At 38.1% G+C, this 19,636-nt stretch overlaps 2 protein-coding genes across 5 annotated transcripts; one reads left to right on the plus strand and one right to left on the minus strand.

The window, feature by feature from the left end:
* Positions 1-224: 224 nt before the first annotated feature.
* On the minus strand, positions 225-9,249 carry LOC114549812 (tetraspanin-8). Its single transcript, XM_028570062.1, has 9 exons — positions 9,025-9,249; positions 7,568-7,633; positions 6,468-6,587; positions 6,243-6,317; positions 4,030-4,125; positions 3,615-3,707; positions 3,258-3,329; positions 1,700-1,783; positions 225-641 (listed from the first exon to the last, which is right to left on the minus strand). Exons 1-9 carry the CDS (start codon positions 9,082-9,084, stop codon positions 507-509), a joined length of 801 nt encoding a protein of 266 aa, XP_028425863.1. The 5' UTR covers positions 9,085-9,249; the 3' UTR covers positions 225-506.
* Positions 9,250-13,034: 3,785 nt separating this feature from the next.
* LOC114550069 (pseudouridylate synthase 7 homolog-like protein) lies at positions 13,035-19,347 on the plus strand. 4 transcript variants are annotated; one of them, XM_028570539.1, is made up of 11 exons: positions 13,045-13,123; positions 13,224-13,253; positions 13,661-14,522; positions 14,986-15,145; positions 15,340-15,553; positions 16,320-16,418; positions 16,597-16,678; positions 16,981-17,146; positions 17,882-17,990; positions 18,566-18,619; positions 18,706-19,347. In XM_028570539.1, the coding sequence occupies exons 3-11, from the start codon at positions 13,706-13,708 to the stop codon at positions 19,078-19,080; spliced, it is 2,076 nt and encodes a 691-aa protein (XP_028426340.1). In that variant the 5' UTR covers positions 13,045-13,123; positions 13,224-13,253; positions 13,661-13,705; the 3' UTR covers positions 19,081-19,347. The 4 variants fall into 4 exon arrangements, with proteins under 4 accessions (XP_028426341.1, XP_028426339.1, XP_028426340.1 ...); XM_028570541.1 differs by having other exon boundaries at positions 13,054-13,123; positions 13,227-13,253; XM_028570540.1 differs by lacking the exon at positions 13,224-13,253 and having other exon boundaries at positions 13,035-13,123.
* The last annotated feature ends 289 nt before the right edge of the window (positions 19,348-19,636 follow it).

Genomic DNA, 19,636 nt, shown 5'->3' on the forward strand with positions numbered 1-19,636 from the left:
CTTACAATATGCTTCAGTTTCCTGCTTACTTCTTGGCTTAAAGGTGTTAAATTATAGATTCTAATTTGGGATGAAAATACCACTCTAAAAAGTGTATGTATTTATTGCTTAGCACACACATTTGATGCCCATTAAAAACAGTGGAAAGAGATGCGCTACAGTATTACTGTATATCTTATGTAGCAGAAAGGTGTAGATCTCAGACTTAATATGCCATGCATGTATCTTAGTTTTCATCTTCTTTATTTAAAACAAAGAAAATACTTATTCACAGTACAGTATGTGCTGTTTCTGACCATAGCCCATAACTTTACCATTGTAAAAACATGCTTCTTCCGGTATACAAAAATGAATAAAGGTTTAATGGTTTAAATGGCAAAACCAAAACCAATACATACTACCCAAACAAATACATTTAAGAAACAAAATATGCAACTTCAGTTGTTGGAGGTAACTTCTGATATATTCAAACATCATAAAAACATTATGTATTGTACCAATCCCAATCAGGTGTACTCTGCAGCGTCTGTTAGAGTGGTGTAGTTGCCTGCTTTAGCCTCTGGACTGTAGACCACTACAGGGATATCTTCCTTCTTACTCAACTGACATAAGATGAAGATGCACAACACCACTGACAAAATCTAAAAGGACAGAAAACACAGTTTTTTCAGGGTTTCTGCAGGTTTCACCAAGTCAAAATTAAGACATTTTAAGACCTTTTTAAAACCATTATGAATGCAATTTAAGGCCTATATCACAACATCAAAAACAAAGTCAGAGTACGGAAACATTGTCTGAAACAATTCCCCGATTTGCTTATTGGCATTATAGGACTGGTGTCTAGATTGGCTGCAATATAAGTTGCATGTTGGTATCGTTTGTAGTCGTAATACAGCGAATTATATCTGGACTAGCGACAAAAGAACTACAACACCATGTAATATAAAGAAACATTGTAAAGTGCTGCTGGAACATTTCAATGAGCATTAGAGGTAGCGTTACAGTGACACAAGGAAATTAAGACCTGTTTAAAAGAATTTAAGACCTAGAACACAAGACTTTTTAAGGCCTAAAATGTTGATTTTGAAATTTTTGACTTTTTTAAAACTTTTTGAGACCCCGTGGAAACCCTGTTTTTACTTTGTAATCTTCACCACTGTTACATTGTTTGAAGATATTAGTCGGGAGGATATTGCGTTTTTCTAAGTCAAGGAGTTGGTCCATTGAAAATGTTGAATAAGTTGGGGAGGGCCATGCATTTTTTTTAAAAGTGAATAAGGTTCAGCCACACTTCCCACCTCAATAATACTGGCAATTCCCTTAAGGGAAAAGGACTGAATCAAAATATCCCAAAGCTCCACAACAGCTGCTAAATGGACCTTGAGGTGAGATTGTTTTGTCAGTTGCTGTTTCTGAGATCAAAAATGAACTTTGAACCTCCACTTTTAAGCCCTAATGGAAGAGAATTTTTGAAGTGCTCAGAAAAATAAGGCAAATTGAACATCTACACTGTAGATTCTACAGTGTCATGACTCCTCGATATAATCCAGATACAGTCCAGATGAAATGATATCAATAGCTGTGAATAATGGTTAATGTGTGGAGAGAGCTGTAAAAGTGTAAAAGAAGACCAAGGGATTGTGTAGATAAAGTAGAGTAGATAAATATAGAGGCAAAAACATAGACTGACAGTACATACCCAGAATAATGTGATTCCCAGAAATATGCCACATGCAGTATGTAGGTTCTTTATCTCATGTGCAATCAAGAATGGAATGCATGGCTGAAACAGGAGAGCAGATCAATCAACATTGCTTAATTTTAAGGGGTTAGAAGCCAAAAAGGCAGGAAATCACAGTTTTAGACAACAGAATATTTTATAGAAAATGATTAGGATATATTACCTTCCCTTCTCATCAGTAGGCTTTGTAAAAACAGCCCCATGTAGAAATGCACAACAGTGTTCACTAGACCCGCAGCGTTTCATTAATTAGTGGCCCTAGCGATGTCAGGAAAAATGACACATAAGACTAGCCTGACAAGCCAGACCCACATCCAGATGTAGGGTCTGGGAACTCACCAATCTGGGAGCTCGATCCGAGGGGCGGGATAAACGGTTGTCTTTCAAATTCCCTCTGCAAGTAATAGGATAGCGCTACAACCAGGCAGAGCAACGAAGAAGGTAGCGGAGCTAGTTGATAGATTAAACTTTTGCCGTATCCGGTTGGCAAAACTCCGAACACATCTTCCTTTTTTAAGAATGATTTCAGTGCCGTTCTTTGTTCTTTTATCAAAGAAAAGCTTAACTCCAAGTCTTCCAGAAGACCGCTGTTCCCAGCAGCAGCAGCCATAAGCCCCGCCCACCGACTCTATACACAATGTGATTGGCCTGACCAAAATTTGGTTTTTGCAGCTTGAAAATCAACGGAGAGTGCCTAGACCCCCCCTGGCTGCCAAATAAATTTGCTGCCACTAGGGGGAGTCTAGATTTCTAGGCTAACATAAGACCTTTTTCCGTTCTAAAATCTAAACCAGAGAACGTAACGGTTACGGTTTTAAGCATGCTAACATTAAACAGTCACAGTTTGGTTGAGTTTAGGCACAAAAACTACTTGGTTAAGTTTAGAAAAAGATTGTGGTATGGGTTCAAATCAAACGTTACTTCACTTACGGTTACGCATGCGACGCTAAACGTGATGTAGCTCCGTTTGTTCTGTAAAGTAAAAAAAAAAAAAAAAAAAAACCCTGTCTACTTTTATTTCCAGACGGGACTCAAATTAGCATTTTCTAGGATGGTGGAGGAATGTCCCGCCTTACTCTGACTCTGATTGGCTAGCCCTCGTTGCCTTGTTGGTTGGATTGGGTAGGTTTAGGCATAAGGAATGAGATTGTTAAGGGTAAGAATACCAGGGTAAGCCAACCAGAATCAGAGTAGGCAGGACATTCCTTCGCCAATGCAAGTTCGCAAACGGGACACAAACCCTGGTCTCCTGGGTGAAAGTCCTCTGTTTGTTTGACCCATCCAGCATCCTAAACTACCTTGGCGCTCTTATACTTCGTCAGCTTACTTCTGCTTTGTTCCCGTCATAATTACTACATTTCTTAGAGGGCACCGCCATTTTTAACGTAAATATAAGTCGTAATTGCTGCTTGAGCAATGACTTATGTGGGCGTTTATCGGGGGAAGGACCGTCTCCAGTTTGCACATTAACCTGCAACTGTAGAAATTAACATTTTAATTTGAATGTTTTTATTACCTCATTATAAATCATGATGGGCTGATCATTGACCATGTGCTCAAACAGACCGCTGTCTCTAGGAGCTGCCACCTAGAATACACAGACATGAATCGGGGATCACCAGAGTCATTACAATTCATCCTGAGGGAAACATTAACGTGTGTACTAGCTTTCATGACAATTCATCCAAAGATGATGATGAGATGAGACATTCCACTCTGAACCACAAATGTCAACCTCATAGTGGCTCTGACTTTTTCGCCATGTTAATTGATCCACAATGATAAACAATATTCTTTGAGTTTTACCAATGCGTACTAGATATCAGTGGGTCTTCGTACACAAGAGGTTCAGAAATTGATCTTTCATACTTACACATGGATTAGTGGACTCTTCATTACATAGGCAGGATTCTGGGATTTGGTAGCCCCAATCCAGGTAGCCCTGATCCAGTCCACAACACTGCAACTGAGAAGGAAGATACACATGCATTTATTTTTGCATCCATATTTAGACAAATAATGCCCTCAGAAACACTTGTCCATGCCTTTGTCATCCACAGACAAGATTACTGGATTGCATTAGAAATGTAGTCTTTTCTCTGTTCAACTGCAAGATGTTTTTGTTGGTGGTAGTGTGTGTATGTGTGCTGTCTGTGTTTTAAATCGGTTTATCACTTTAAAAAGCAATTGGAAATGCTTCTGTATGAGATTGAAAATAATGATTAGACAAAAATATTCTTGAACTTGAACACATACAGAAACTCACACACCCACACAAGTTTACCTACATGCATCTGTATGTCATTCATGTTGTCTATAAAGCTCTCACTAGCATTATTCAGGGGCAGCATATGTAGGTAATGCTTCTTTAGTCCTTCAGCCATCTGCAACAAAACAAAGTAATTAAAAAAATTTGACAACTAGCAATTTGAAAATATTACTGTATGTTTTTCAACCACAACTAGGCACGGCAGGTCTGTCAAGCTCTAGATTCTGCCATTGGCAAAACGGTATCTACCGGTAGACCAATACTCGTTATCTACAGAGTTGGAGGGAGTGTCTTTTTTTATTGCTTTTCCAAAACCAAAAACACAAAAGCAAAACGTAAGGAATGGATTAAACAGTGGGTTTATCAGCCCTAACATAAGTCAATTGCACAAGGCCTGTAGCATTTTACCTACTGGTAACCTATATCAGGGGTATTATTGTAGCAATATCATTTGCAAATGTGTGTAGAGAGTTGTGAAAGTGTATTGTGGTGAACTAATCTGTAAATGTGCATTATATTTATACGTGTTAAATAATCTGAAAATATGTACTCAAAAAACTCAATGTTAACGGCCTTTTAAATAAGTAAAAAGTCTATGTCTCGGATTAGAAAAGGTTCAGGACTTGTACCTGCCCAAGTCAGATAATATGATGTAATTTGAAGAAATCAAACGCAAGTATGACATAGATAAAACATATATTTTTTAATTTCTTCAAACTCAGAAGTTTCATAAGAAGGAGTCAAAATAGTCTTATAACCACACTTATAACATCCAACTTGGAGAAAAAAATGATGTCAAATGACAGTTTAAGTAAAGGTGCTATATCAGAGCTGTATGATTTATTAGTGTCCAATTCACCACAAAACTCTAATTAAAGGAATTTATGGAGTAAAGACATGGGAAAAGAGATCTTTTCAGGGGACTGGGGATCAATATGCACAAAGGCAGTGTCAACACAAGGTTTAAACTGTTACAGTATAAATGGACTATGAGAACCTATATCACGCCAGTTAAATTAAATAAATATAACGGTAACATTACAGATCTATGTATAAAATGCATGACGGAAAAGGGTACACTATTTCACTGTGTGTGGCAATACAGTAAGGTCAAAGCTTTTTGGAGGAAATTAAAAAAAAAGATAGAAAAGATTATCTTAAAAGATGTTTTGATGAACCCAGTTTTTTTTTTATTTTAGGTCTCTCTCCCAAAGATCACAAGTACACAAAAAGTGAACAAATAATGATAGATTTGTGTCTTTTGCACGCTAAAAAAAAATCGATTGCATTATTTTGGAAAAAGACAAGCAGACGGACTGTTACATATTGGGTTCGGCAAATGTTAATAACCTTTCCTCTGGAAAAAATAACATGTACAGAAAGGGAAGCAAGAATTATTTGAGAGGATTTGGGGAGCATTTAATTTGTTCGTGAAAGGTATGGAGCTAACTAATGAAGAGGAAGGTTGAATGCTGACTAATGTAAACCTCGTAATGTGAGCTAAAACTGTAATACAATGAGACTATCTTAAATTGAATTGATGAAGCAGTCATTTGATATGAAATGTCCGTTTATAAAAAAAATATTTTTTATTTAATTTCTTTTGACTTATGTTTGCTGTTCCTGTTTGTCTATTACATTTTTGTTTCTATTACGTGACACATTGTAGACTTGAGTGGTCAAAGTACACTTCTGTAAGTTTTGAACATTAATTGTGAAAAATGTTAAACACTTTTTTTTCTTCTTTTTAAAATAAAAAAATATGTCTCATTACACGTGACTTTTGCTACACTCCTACTAGGCCTGAGATTTGCCAATGTGTATAGCGACTTATCATTAACCTGTTTTATTTGCAATTTTAGCCAACAAAATTCACGTTGTCAGCTAGAAATAAGAGGGCTACTTTTGTTTACTTAACTTATACCCATTGTTTCAAATATTACCACGAATTTCGAGGGGTAACTCTGCCACCATTATAACTGTGAACCGCATATGTGCTATGCAAGAATGATAAGCTAAAATGGACAGGCGTAGCAATAATAACTAAGTGGGGTGGCGTTGTGACCACTATAAAATAAATAACTAGAGCCTTTTCCCGTTGGTGTATTACTTAATCAGGAATACATTTTTGATGCTAGCAATAGTCTGTATATAGTCCATATTGTACTGGGTCTAAAAGAAATGTCACATGGGACAACACATTTTAATATTTCAAAGTTAACTTTGTAATACCTCTGGTCGCACAGCCAGTCCACCAATTTCTATGAAAATCATGAACAGACTGCCCAGGATCATTCCAACTGCAAACTGAGAGACACACACACACACACACACACACACACACACACACACACACACACACACACACACACACACACACACTTACGTCATTTATACTTGATTATTACTACTACTACTACTACTACTACTACTAACTAAGTGTTTTTCTTTGCCCACCGCTATAAGCGCCCACTTCTTCTCTTTGCAGGCACCATACACACCAATGATGGTCAAGGCCAGAATTATGGTGGAAATAATATACATGGCATGAATGCCTGTAAGAGCCGAATCTTCCATCTGTGGAGAAAACCAACAGAGAACCAGGTCAGCAGGCTTGGTGAACATGGACAACAGCATGCATGCATGCTGCTGGAGTGTCTGAATTGTTGCTTTTAGTTCCTAAGGTCAATCTTGGCAGTTTCTACACAGATTGCAACTATGTAAAAACATTATGAATGTCAAGGTAAGTTTAGGCAAATATCTACACAGTTATTCCAGTACTAATATTTGAGTTGTGTGTTGTTCTTGAGGAAAATACACGTATAAAGCTTTCAATGGAAAAAAGATTTCAGCTGGAGTGACTTTTTGAATGAAGTTTGACAGATCACCACTCAGTCACTGAGTATGCTATTACTGTGTATGCATACAGCGCTAAAAAACAGCAATACAAATTAGAAATAAACTGAGGAGCTAACTTTAGGCATACAACACATTTAGTAAAAAAGGACCATACCAGTGTTTTTTCAAGTTTTGAATTATGCATAATTTACAATTAATTACAATTTTCAAATGCAGGCTGTAGAGCTTTAGATTTGCAAGTTCATTTCTGTAGAAAACACTTAAAACTTGCTTACATGTTTTGTCAATAGTCTGCTAAGGGATGGCTGAAACGGCATACAAATGCATACCTTTTAAATAGGCCTAGAATTGTTTGCAAAATAGTTGACGCTGATTAACTATGTTGTGGGGTCAGCAACTTAAGGCACTAGCTCAATTGCATACTAGCAATTAGAGAGTTTTTTTTTTTAAATGTTTCAATCCACATGCCAAATGACCTCATCCATTGGCAGGATCACAGCCTGTTATTGGTTATTTACAGTAGCTTGATTGACTTTTTTTGGGTTAGGGTTGGCTTAATGCTGATACGGCACACTGATTAACAAGAACATTTTAAAATGGCCCTTCATACTATTAAAAAATACATTGTGGCAGGCTAAAACATGGAAAACTATAATATGATCCCTTTTATGAGAAGTTGTACGAGAACTAAGTGTTACCTCTTCATTTTGGTAGTAGTATCCGTGGTTGAACAGAGCAGCTCCCAACAGCAAAGCACTGCCAACCTGCAACAGCAGCAACACACTTCCTCATCATCTTCATCAGCATCACGTTCAGGGCCATACAGTATAGGTCCAATGCAGAGCAACATCGTTCATTGTGTAGTACAAAATGAATTGCCAGAAAATTGTTTCCACAGCCCAAAAGGGACGTCTTCAAACAACTTATCCAACCAACAGTTGAAATAATTAACAAAGAGTAGCTCACACATCATGTTAAGAAGGTCCCATTGTGTAGTGAATGTAAATCCAGTGATCCCTGTTATTTACACCCTAAAATACATAAGGGTTTAGATATCCCTCTGAAGGGAAGATCTATTGTTAGTGGGATTGGAAGCCTAACAGAAAATATATCTGCTTATGTTGAATACTTCATTAAATCAGAAGTGGTCACCCTTCCCTCTTATATACGTGACTCTATTGATTTTATCAATTCACTGAAAACCTTTGATGTTACCTCTGACAACTTGCTGTTAGCTACTTTTGATGTTCACAGTTTGTACACAAATATTCCACAAGATGGTGGCATGAAGCAGTCCAGTATTTTCTTTCTTTAAATCGGGCTGAGCCAAAACCCAGTATTGACTGCATATTAGACTTGGCTAATATAGTTCTAATAACTTTTTTCGTTTTCAAGATGACTTCTATAATCTTTTAATTGCATACTGTTTCACTATAATGTGACGTATGAGAAAAATATGACCTGTAGTAAGTAGTAACCTGCCATTGGCAACTACTACAGCAATCAGAATGAGAAAATGTCTTTTTATAGAATTTTGGTGATTTCTTTCCTGAAAAATCCCAGTAGTCTATGTCACCAACCTGAGCAATGTAATTTGTAGACGGTCCCTAACTCAGCCCACACCCAGAACGTAGATTGAAGTGCTGTTTTCGCTCGTAAATTGGTAGCGACAAAAAATACCATTGTGATTTTTTTGGGATTTAGTGTGCTAAACTGTCCTCAACATACTACACTAGTAATGTAGTAGAATTTTATTGAAGACACTGAATGGGGGTAGGTCGACAACGAATATCCTGCGAATATCAAACCTGCTGCTAACTTATAGCTACCCGCTATTTTATTAAAACAAGCTACACTTCCTCTCGTTTGATAGGCTACAACTGCTGCACCAATATAAGGCCAAATAAGATATCACACTGATTTAATAAGTTGCTCTGAAAACAATTGAATTGAAATAATCGACTTGTAGATGTAAGCATCTGATACAGCCACAGTTTGACGGATAATAATAATAATAATAATAATAATAATAATAATAATAATAATAATAATAATAATAATAATAATCTACACTTACAAAGTGGTACCGGTTTCATTTGAGTAGCCTATGAACTGTTTCTGCAGAAGCAGCAGAAAGAAAAAAACAAACACTTACCGCGATCAAACTTGACACTATAATGTAACTTCGCTTCAAACAGACGTTCACTCTCCCCATGATGTTGCGCTTAAACTCGCCGTCAATATTTGTAATACCGTTTAAAGGTTTCCTAAGTAGAAGTGCGCATGCTGTGGAGATTTCTGAGAGAAACTTCTCATCTTATTGCGCGCACAGCCCCTTGGTGTTTGTGCATGGGCGTATGTGGGAGGAAGTCCGATGATATTGGGTGAACGGCCCAGCCCTGTGTGTGTGTGTGTGTGTGTGTGTGTGTGTGTGTGTGTGTGTGTGTGGGGGGGGGGTGGTGGTGGAATTAATTTCATCATCATTTGTGGGGAAACAGTATTACAGGTTGTTCAGGAATGGGGAAAAAAGGTTTGTTTTGTTTTGAAGGCACATTGTGATTGGTCTGTAGCCCAGAATTAACTGCTCAGTGTATTTAAGTAAAGTTTTGTTTTAAAGACACACTGTACGCATACTATTACAACACTTATCAATAAACAGTATGTATCGACAATAACAATAACGGCTTTCTGGGCCATTTACCTCAGACACCCAAGTGTTTTTTTCCCGCCCGAATTAACAGGAACAGATCAGTTTGGATGAGCAATATTAGTTTATTGTGATGGCTGACTTTATTGTATGCGCCGTGGTGCAGGGGCAGAGAGACAGAGATTGACAGTGTACCTATAGGTACAGTGAAAAGGAAAGTAATGACAGGAAGTTTACCAAAAATGTGATTATGTTACCAGTGAAAGACCAGAAAGAGAACAAGACTGATCCAATGACAGAGAAAACTCTCAAATGGAGCTGAGAGAAAGTCAAAAATCCCCCATAAAGCTCTTTTTGTCTGCTGTTGTCTTGGACGAACAAAGAAACTAGTGAGAGGCTGCATCACATGACTTCCCATCAGAGTCCCACTATCTATCTATCTATCTATCTATCTATCTATCTGCAACTCACTCAGGCACAGATTCAGATGCACATTGCTGTAACATTAATGGTCCCTGGAGTTCAAACTGAAAAAAAGTCAATTGTTAAAGCAGATCCAGAGTGGAGCATTTCCTGATGGAGCACAGACACATCTGGAGAGCATGGTGAACAGACACACACACTAATGCAGGCATTTACATCCACGCATATGTAAAGCTGTCCCATGCTTACAAATGTTTCAGTCAACTTAATCAGCGCTTACACAAAATCATTGGCACCCACTCACACATCTGTAGGACATGAATGCACATTCTGTGGCGCAAAGGATGTTGGTGGGCGGAAGGACGCCGAGGGCCAAAAAATGCCTTTATTTCTTGGAAATGCTTGGACCAATTCTGTTCTCGGGAGATACTTGTTGCATAGTTTGATTCTCGTGGAGCAACATTATGTTACGAGATGTCTTCTACAGAATTGAATGTTTAAATTACAGTAATATCCACACTCATAACATACAACTGACATAACAATGATCTGCGATTGTGTAATGTTTAACACTTGTGTTTCTTGGCACACTCATGATATCGTCTCTTGACTTCAAAACATCATAGATGTGAACACTGACCTCTCTGCACTGTTTTCTAGAAAAATCTTTACTGTGTGTTTGACTGAGTAAAAACTAAAACGTTGATCCTTCCATGTGTGAATTATGTGTTTAAAGTTCTAAATATATTGATCACTGAAAATGAACCCTTATATGCATACACAAGGTCTCACAGTGACTTTCCGTGGTTTTTTACTTCTCTTTATACCCAAAGTTTCTATTAATAGTTACTACTTCTTGCCTTGCTGGGAATCCAGCAGCTTTAGTTCTTTTGAACCTAACAGTGGCTTTTGATACAGTGGACCTTGCAGCCTTGACCAACTGCCAATTTGCTTGTTTGAAAGCCATGATGTCTCTCTCTCATGGGTGGGCCAAATTCTCTGGGCGGGCAAATCAGAGAAAGGGGAGGTAACCTGGCTCCACATCGGCCCATCTGAGCTTTCATTTTCTCAAAGGCAGAGCAGGATACCCAGGGCTTGGTTTACACCTCTCTCCATTTCTAGCCACTGGAGAACCATGGGCAGGCTGGGGGATCGCATATTAATGTTAAAAAACCTCATAAAGTGACATTTTCATGCCATGGGACCTTTAATTAATTCAAGGTTGGATTACTGTAATGCTCCAACAACTATTAGTGAGCTTCAGAGGTGCTGGTAGGTAAGGTCTTATACAGAATCACACTTACAATACCAACAAAAACAGCACAAGTTTGTGAAACAAATATCATCTGCTTTAAACATTTCTCAGCAGATGTAGTTCCTCCCCGACTCCCAGAACATTTTCAGGGCCTTGGTCCAAAGCAGCACTAGTATTAGAAACATATTACTATGAATATGATCATTGTGCTGTTTGGATTGAATGGTCCAATGTTTGCAGGAAGTTATGTTACAAATCTATAACCTACAACCTTTTAATGAAGCCTAGAGAACAGTCGGGAAAAAGACCCTCACTACGGAGAAATATGCTCTCAATCTTTTTCAATCCACTCAGGACTCTGGCTGAAGATTTTTTGTACATGTTGGGAGATGACCTTTTGCCTTCTTAGGAAGTCCTGAGCAAAGGCAAAGTCTAATTCACAGATTACTGTACTAATCAGACTTTTTTGGGGAGTCTGTGATCACAAAAGTCTCACTCAAAGTAGGCAAATTTTATAACAAAATCAGATATTTAAGTTTGTTTTTTTAAAAGAGTGAAGTGTTCCTTTTATTCCCTTTATCCAGAACTCCCTAAATGACTATCAAACATAATGCCAACAACACAATTTGTAGGATACATATTAATAATTCAGGAATAAGAAGAAATTGTGTGTGTAGTGTTTTCTGGCATCAGCGGTACAACATGAATCATTTCCAGGAATGAGTGGTGGTGTATGGTGTGGGGTGTACAGCCCAGCTCCATTAAACACACCCACTGGATGACAAACCTTCCCTCTTGCATAACTGTTACCACTGAACAGTTAGTAACACAATGCCTAAATATCCACAGGGTATGAAAAAACAACGTATTTGTTTTATTGATTTGATAGATTATAATAACAATAATAATAATAATAATAATAATAATAATAATAATAATAATAATAATAATATAATAAACTGTTAAGGCAATACACTTTTCTGTGTACTGTAAATTTGTATTATAAGACATAAGGCCTATTGTTTATTACAGATGTATAATTATAAAATGTTAAAAGTACAATAACGTATATGCGGCAATAAAAGAAAATAGAAATATGAACAAATTTAGATTTAAAAAGCAATAATGGCATGAAAACAGGTTGTTGATGAGTCTCGAAGCTCGAGTCAAGTCTGGAGTCTTTTGGGTCGAGTCGCAAGTCAAATCTGAAGTCGAGTCCCCATCTCTGTTAGCAGCACCTGTGAGTTTATCATGTGACAGCGAAAACGCGAAAGGCACAGCAGTATGTCCTGTACGTCCCTTACTAGCTAACATATTTCAAGATGCCGCATGAATATGGAGCGTCTACCTCAGTTCATGCGAATGCAAATGTAAAATTTCAAGCCAAAAGGAATACTTGGAATTGATGGTGGTGGTAAATATTCATGAAAAAGGGCAACACAGATTTTGATAATGAATAACACATTACACACTGGACCTTTAACATTAAGTTAATTTTACTCATGTATGTTGTGTAACAAGGAGACAGTATATCATTGTGGTAAATTATATATTTTAGTAGGCATAATTCCATTTTAATATTTTGGACTGTTGCTGAGTTCATTAGGGTAGTGTTATCCCAATAATATGATTTCATGAGCACTTACGCCACTATTTGAATTAATCTAAAATGGTTGTTGATGTTAAAATTAACATTAATATTATTTTAACATTAAGGTTAGTTATTCATACCCCTCTCAGGGTAATTTTAGTTCCTACCAGCAGTGTTGTTTACGGAGAACAGTTATAAGTTTAACACAGCCTTGTTTTTTTTATGGTCGGTCCCTTTAAGAAAGGTCACATGACGGTCACATGACGCGGAACTAGATTGAATTGTTTCAGCGTTGTTGTGTTTACATCAACAGCTCCTCGTTTACATACCGCGTGCAGGTTCGTTGAGTAAACAAACAGTTCAGTAATTATTATTTCTTCACAATAAATGTATATTATCGTGTAAAAACAGGCATGTGCTTTGCTTTCTTTGTTGTAGCAGGTAGAGCTCTCTGTCAGCACAGTCGAGGTAGGATTTGTGTGTAAGATACGGATAGTACTGTAATAGACGGGTTATTTCGCATGTATAACCTAGAATTAAGCATAATAAAAAACACCTATGATCTTTCTTAACCTCCAGACGTCTTTTTTTTTTTAAGGTGTGCCCTAACTCTGACTGCTTTTAAAGGCTTAAAACCCTATTATTCTCTGCTGCCGTCTAATGAAATTATCGCCTTGTATTTATCTGATTTGGTATAAATGTTTACATTCTCTTTTGGATTCTCTCTTTTAAAGTCTATTTCTCTCTTAAATACATGTACATCGCTGTAACATTGCATTAAGTGTATACATTGTGCCATATAAATACATAGGCTATGACTTGTTTTTGTCAGCTTAAACATTTTGTGATTACATTTTTATCTTTGTCCTTTTCAGCAACAAGAACACGTGAGAACTCTGCAGTGTTTGGATGAAGTGACCATGAAGCAGGACAGTGATGCTGTGAACGTCCCTGCGTGCTTCATATCAAACCATGAAGGTTTTCTTGGAAGCATAAAAAACTTTATCAAAGACTTTGTGGTGACTGAGATAGACATCACTGGACAGCGAGTTAACACAGCAGCAGCAGCAGCAGCAGCAGCAGCAGCAGCAGCCGCCACACAGACACCAGACTGGGCCTCCTCAGATAAAAACAATGAAAGCAGTGCAGAATGTAAGTGGAATAATTATTCCTTAGTCTCACAGGACACTGATGTTTCAGCTGATTGTGGGTTAGATGTCACTATACCCAGTCCAGGCAGTTTTGATTTAAGTGTGATTTTAGGTCAGCCAGTCAGCGAAGAGCTTGAGCAGTTTGTGTTGACTCTCAAAGAAAAGCCCACCAAGCAGGAGCTCTCTCTGGGATCCTTTGCTGACAAACACCACAGAGCTAACGTCCACCGGGCCGTCAGACACCGCTTTCCCTTCCTCATGACTGTCACTATTCAGCCTGAGATCAGGGTGAGGGAAGACCCAGACTACAGAGAGCTCTCCCAGCTGGTTACAGAGGACGAAGCAGAGGACTTCTTCAGGTTCATAGATGCCAAAGTGCGAGGCTCGTCCTATATGTTTGGACCTGATAACGATAAGGAGCACAGGACGGCGGTCCACCACTTCCTGAGCCGAAGGTTTGGCAAACTGGTGGAGACTAAAAGCTTCACAGACCAGGGGACAACAGCCATCTCGGTTAGGCTGAGAGAGCAAGGGAGGCCAAAGAAAAGAACCGCAGAGGAACGTAAAGAAGAAGAAGTTTACACAGGTAAGGTGTAGAATTGCAACCTTTTAATCACTGACTCCTGTATGTTCTCAATACTTAAAATGTCAGAAATAACACCTGCCTATCTGTTCAGATTCTGAACCATATCAATTTGCGTTTTGTGATGTTTGTGAATGTGCCAAGTTGAAAAAAAAAAAAGCAGGTAAACAATCGGACAATACATTTTCTGTTATTTGTAGGGCCTGAGTCAACTGACTCTCACAAGATGTATCAGCATACCTCATCACCAATCATGCACCAATTGATATCTTTAAATGTTTTTATCAAATGGGATCATGGGGAAGGAAAGTAAGGACATAAAAAAATTGAAATAATGTAGTTTTCTATTTCAAGGTGTAGTCAAAAGATTTGAATTAAATAATAAATAATTTTCTAATCCGATTTTTCATAACTCTTCAATTTAAAAAAAATAATACAGCTGTGTTGTGTGTGTCATCTCTTTCAGCTTTCACTCTGAGAAAGGAGAACCTGGAGACTCTGGAGGCCATCAGCTACATGGCAGCCGCTCTCGGGGTCCTACCGTCAGATTTCACTTACGCTGGGATCAAGGATAAGAGAGCCATCACCTACCAGTCTATGGTGGTCAAGAAGGTCACAACTCAACGGTAGTTCTGCGTTTCTTTCATGGATTTTGGTTTCCGAATCACTTTTTCCCTATCCGCACATTGCAGAGATAAACAGCTGCAACAATTCTAAGCTGTTAAGGTTCTTTTATTATTGTGTGAGTTCCCTTTGAAGCCTCAAAATCAATGCCAAAAAGCAACCACTTATTGGTTTATTGGATGTTTTATATCACTAGGTTGAAAGAGAAGACAGCTGAGTTTGAGAAGAGAGGAATGCGTCTGTCTCAGATCCGCTCCGTCAGCGAGCCTCTCAGGCTTGGACGACTGCAGGGGAACCACTTTGACCTGGTGGTCCGCGACCTGAGACCACACAGTGACGCACACTCCTCTGGAGCAGACAAACACACTCGCCTGGCAGTGCTGGTAAAGGAAGCAGTGGAGAATGTCAAGGTATCATTAAAAAAAAAGATTATTTACAATTTTTTATTAAAATTATTTTAATTGATTTGTCTTTTAGTTTGTGACATCAAACATTGTCGATCTATGTATTTTTTTTAGCACAATGTATGCTTATGATCCCACATGGTGTCTGTGTCAAATGTATACCCACATTTTCTAAAATCGAATACATTTATAATGGTGATTTACACTTAAAGGGATATTACAGCATGTGTTACTTACTTCCTTTACATTTCTTCGATTGAAGGAGTAATGAGGCCATTGGTACAGCAGCCTTCACAAGTTTAGATTCAAAACGAGGCGCCATTTACGCTTTATAATGATACAAGATTTATGAGACTTATTTTTTATTTTAATTTTATTTTGAGTCAAACTCACATACACAATCCTGCTGCTGGAAATACTAGAGCACCAAATGTTTAATAATCCACGCCTGAAAATAGTCCCCAACAAATACACTATTGCCTCCTGTTTTAAGTCATATTTCCTGAAAACTATAGTGCCCAGCTGTTTTAGGAAACGATTGAACATTTTTTTTAACACGTTTATGAAGATTTACATCTTGAGTAGGAACCTATGGACTTGGCGCTAAGAGCCACAGATTAGTGCTGTTAGTCTCTTTATGAGCTTTGTTGATAAGCAAAATATAGAACATTACTAGCCTTATGCTTAAATGGTGGACGCCTGTTGTTTCTGTATCACTCCTGCTGTTGAGTAGTCCTTAAAATATGCTAGTGATATTTCAAACTCTTTGCAGGCCAGAGGTTTTGTCAACTACTATGGACCACAGAGGTTTGGGAACGTGCAGAGCGTTCAGTCCGACTGTGTAGGACTAGCTTTACTCAAAGAAGACATGGTAAGTGTTGCAGACAATTATTACGTACGTGGCCAGATGTTACCTGGCCAGAAGCCTGAAACACTTCCAGAGGGAAGAATAGTGTCATCTCAGAAAAATAATTCACATTTAAGCCCTATCAGACTGCACTGTACTGTGGTGTTAGTGTATGTTGTGATTGTTTGTGTGTGTGTGTCAGGTGAGTGCTGTGCGTCTCTTCTTCACTCCAGAGGACAGCAATGATCCTCAGAGCCATGCGAAGAGACACTTCCTCCAAACAGGTTAGAGCTGAAGCAACACTGAGTTTCCGTTTTCTTAAAAAAACAACTAAAGATGATGTGAAAGTTGCTTCCCAATGACTTTTCAATGCTGCCATATTGCTGTAATACCACACTAACTACCCAGTTCTTCATTTCAAAGAATCTTCTGAAATCTGTGATTCTGTAGAAATCATGTTTTTCTAGTGACAACTAATGTAGCAAATTTGTAATTTACCTTAATGTGGATCTTTTTTTTTTTTTTTTGCACCTTAGAATTAAACACGTGGCAAGTGTGTCACTCTCTTTATCACTCTTCATCACAGATAACGCTAAGGAGTCTTTGGCGCTGATGCCATTGTCGAAAGCCAGGGAGCGGCTGATGCTTCGGGCCCTGAACCGCTACGGTACAGGTCCGGATGGTTGTACCCAAGCTTGGCTCAGCCTGCCCCACAGTATGAGAGTCTTCTACCCACACGCCTACTGCAGCAGGTTAGCTGCAAGGGAAATACCCTGAAACACCATTTTTTTCATGGCATTCCTGCCCAGTTCAAACACAAAACTATTTTACAAAGCTCCATTGCAGCAACTGGGAGAAAAAGACATTGCTTATTTGCACTTTGACAGAGATTATTAAAAAAAAGAAGGCAAAATTACATTCCGCAGCTATACTGCCCCGTTCAGTTTCAGGATTTGACCTAGCCCCAGTTTGTGCCTTTCTTTGCATTATTATTATTATATACAGAAAAAAAAACTATTTAAAACCTAGAAGGTCTTTTAACAACACTATTGTTGTTCTCAAGGCATTTCCAGTATTGAACATGTTGAGATTGTATTTTGTATCCAGGGAGCTGGAAAATGACATACAGTATGTCCTTGCTATTTTTGTAAAACACAAGCAAAAATGCACACGCACTTTTTTGTATGAACGTATAACATATTGTAAAGTAACATCAACATACACAAATACAACTGATATAAAAAAAAATTTAATTGTGGTTGACATTGCACAATTTGAGCAAGGAGATATGTCATGTCCGGGTAGCATTTTAGTTTGGATTAGAAAATAAAGACACAATTTGGGAAGTTTTTAAATTGTTCTTCATCCAGATGCTTAGAAGAAACTTTAAGAGTTCTAGAAATAATCAGTTTGGGGAATAAAATCCAGCTCACACTGCTTTAATAATTTAATAGTGATAATTCTGCAAATATGTTTATGCTTGTCAGAGTGTGGAACGAGGCAGTGGCACACAGGCTGACTACTCTGGGCCACAGTGCCAGGCAAGGAGACCTGGTGTGGGTGAAGGAAGGCACAGGAGAGACCAGCTCGGCTCAGGTAAGAGAGGATGATCTGTTTTTAGGATAGTAGACTATAGAAAAGATCAGAGTAGAGGAGAAAAGATGATTTAATATGTAGGATGTAATGCTGGTATCTTTTTGCTACTCTAGAGCAAAGTCTTGCTTTGAGCCAGAATAAGTATGTGACTACACGCACCTGTGACATTAAACTAGGTGCTAATATGGCTCTAATATATATAATATAATAATAATTAAACCTTAGAAATATATCAAACACAAATGGAAACAACTCAAGTGTCTGGGTTTAAATCAGCATGTGTGCTGGTTTATTAAGCAGAGTGAATGAGTACTTAGTAACATCATCACGAAAGGAGAAAATTGTAAAATAAAAACAAATAAAACAGACTAAAAGGTTGAATTTCAGAAGTCCAATATGACCAATTTTGTATTTTACAGTCTTGTAAAAGAGTTGAAGTTCACAAGCCGCAAAGTTTAAATATAAAAAGTTCCAGGGGACATTGTCCGAAGGCTCATAAATCGTCCTGTTCAATAGGGAAACATTTTGCCAACACCATGCCAGTGCTACCGACCTTTCCTTCTTTGATTTTTCAGATCCATGTGGTGACGGACCAAGAGGAGCAAGAGGAAGTGTACACACTGGGACATGTATGTAATTTAGGGAAATACGTCTACTTTAAACTACTGTTTCTACTTTTCTCACCACTGTTGCTGCTGTGTTACTATCATGTCAGGTGTTACTACCGATGCCAGGAAACACTGTCAAGTATCCAGAAAACGCCATGGGGACTTGGTTCCAGGAGAGACTGGCCAGGGACGGACTGGACGCCTGTCGCTTCAGAGTCAGCAACCTCAAACTAAATCTGCCTGGCTGCTACCGCCCCCTGCTGGCTTTACCACGCAACCTCAGCTACCAGCTGCAGAGAGCAGCCTGTGGGGAGGGAGGAGGAGAGGGGACAGGAAACTGCAGTAGAAATAGTGACAGGCAGCTTAATGGCACAACAGTAGAAGGGAAGCAGGACTTGCTCACTCTCACCTTAAACTTGGACCTGGACTCCTCCTGCTACGCTACTATTTGTCTTAGAGAGATCATGAAGTGTGACCCTTAAGGGCAAGGGACGTTGGTCCTGTTGTGTTTCTACATACTTTGCAGAAGAGAAGGAGTTTTCTTGTTTTTAGTTTTTGTAACCCATCATTGTGATACAGTATTAGTAGCCTTTTGGTTTTTTTGTTGAAGTAATGAGCATAAGACTGTGTTTATAAATGGAACAAATATGCATCATGTGCAATTGATAAAACAAACGAACAAATCTAAATGTAAAAGCGTGTAAACAGTGTCTGTGTTTTGTGCCATGAATAAAACCTTTAGAAATAAATATGCTTTTCTTTTTCTTTTTTCCCCACTTTTTTTTAAAACAAATCTCTGCACTTTAATTTTGAGGTTTTAAGTATTCCCACTCATACACTCACAATTTGCATCCCCTTCTACATTTGGATAAATCTACAATTCCTCACAACTAAAAGTTTTACATATCTGAAAACATAGACCCATAAATCTTCAGAATGAATAACTAAATATGTGTGGTAATTTGCCAAAATATAACTTTTAGATAACAAAATACATTTGGCTAAATAAGTAATCGTAATTAGTATCTTACATTCTTC

This window comes from Perca flavescens, chromosome 23 (assembly GCF_004354835.1).
Source record: "Perca flavescens isolate YP-PL-M2 chromosome 23, PFLA_1.0, whole genome shotgun sequence".
Classification (NCBI taxonomy): Eukaryota; Metazoa; Chordata; class Actinopteri; order Perciformes; family Percidae; genus Perca; species Perca flavescens.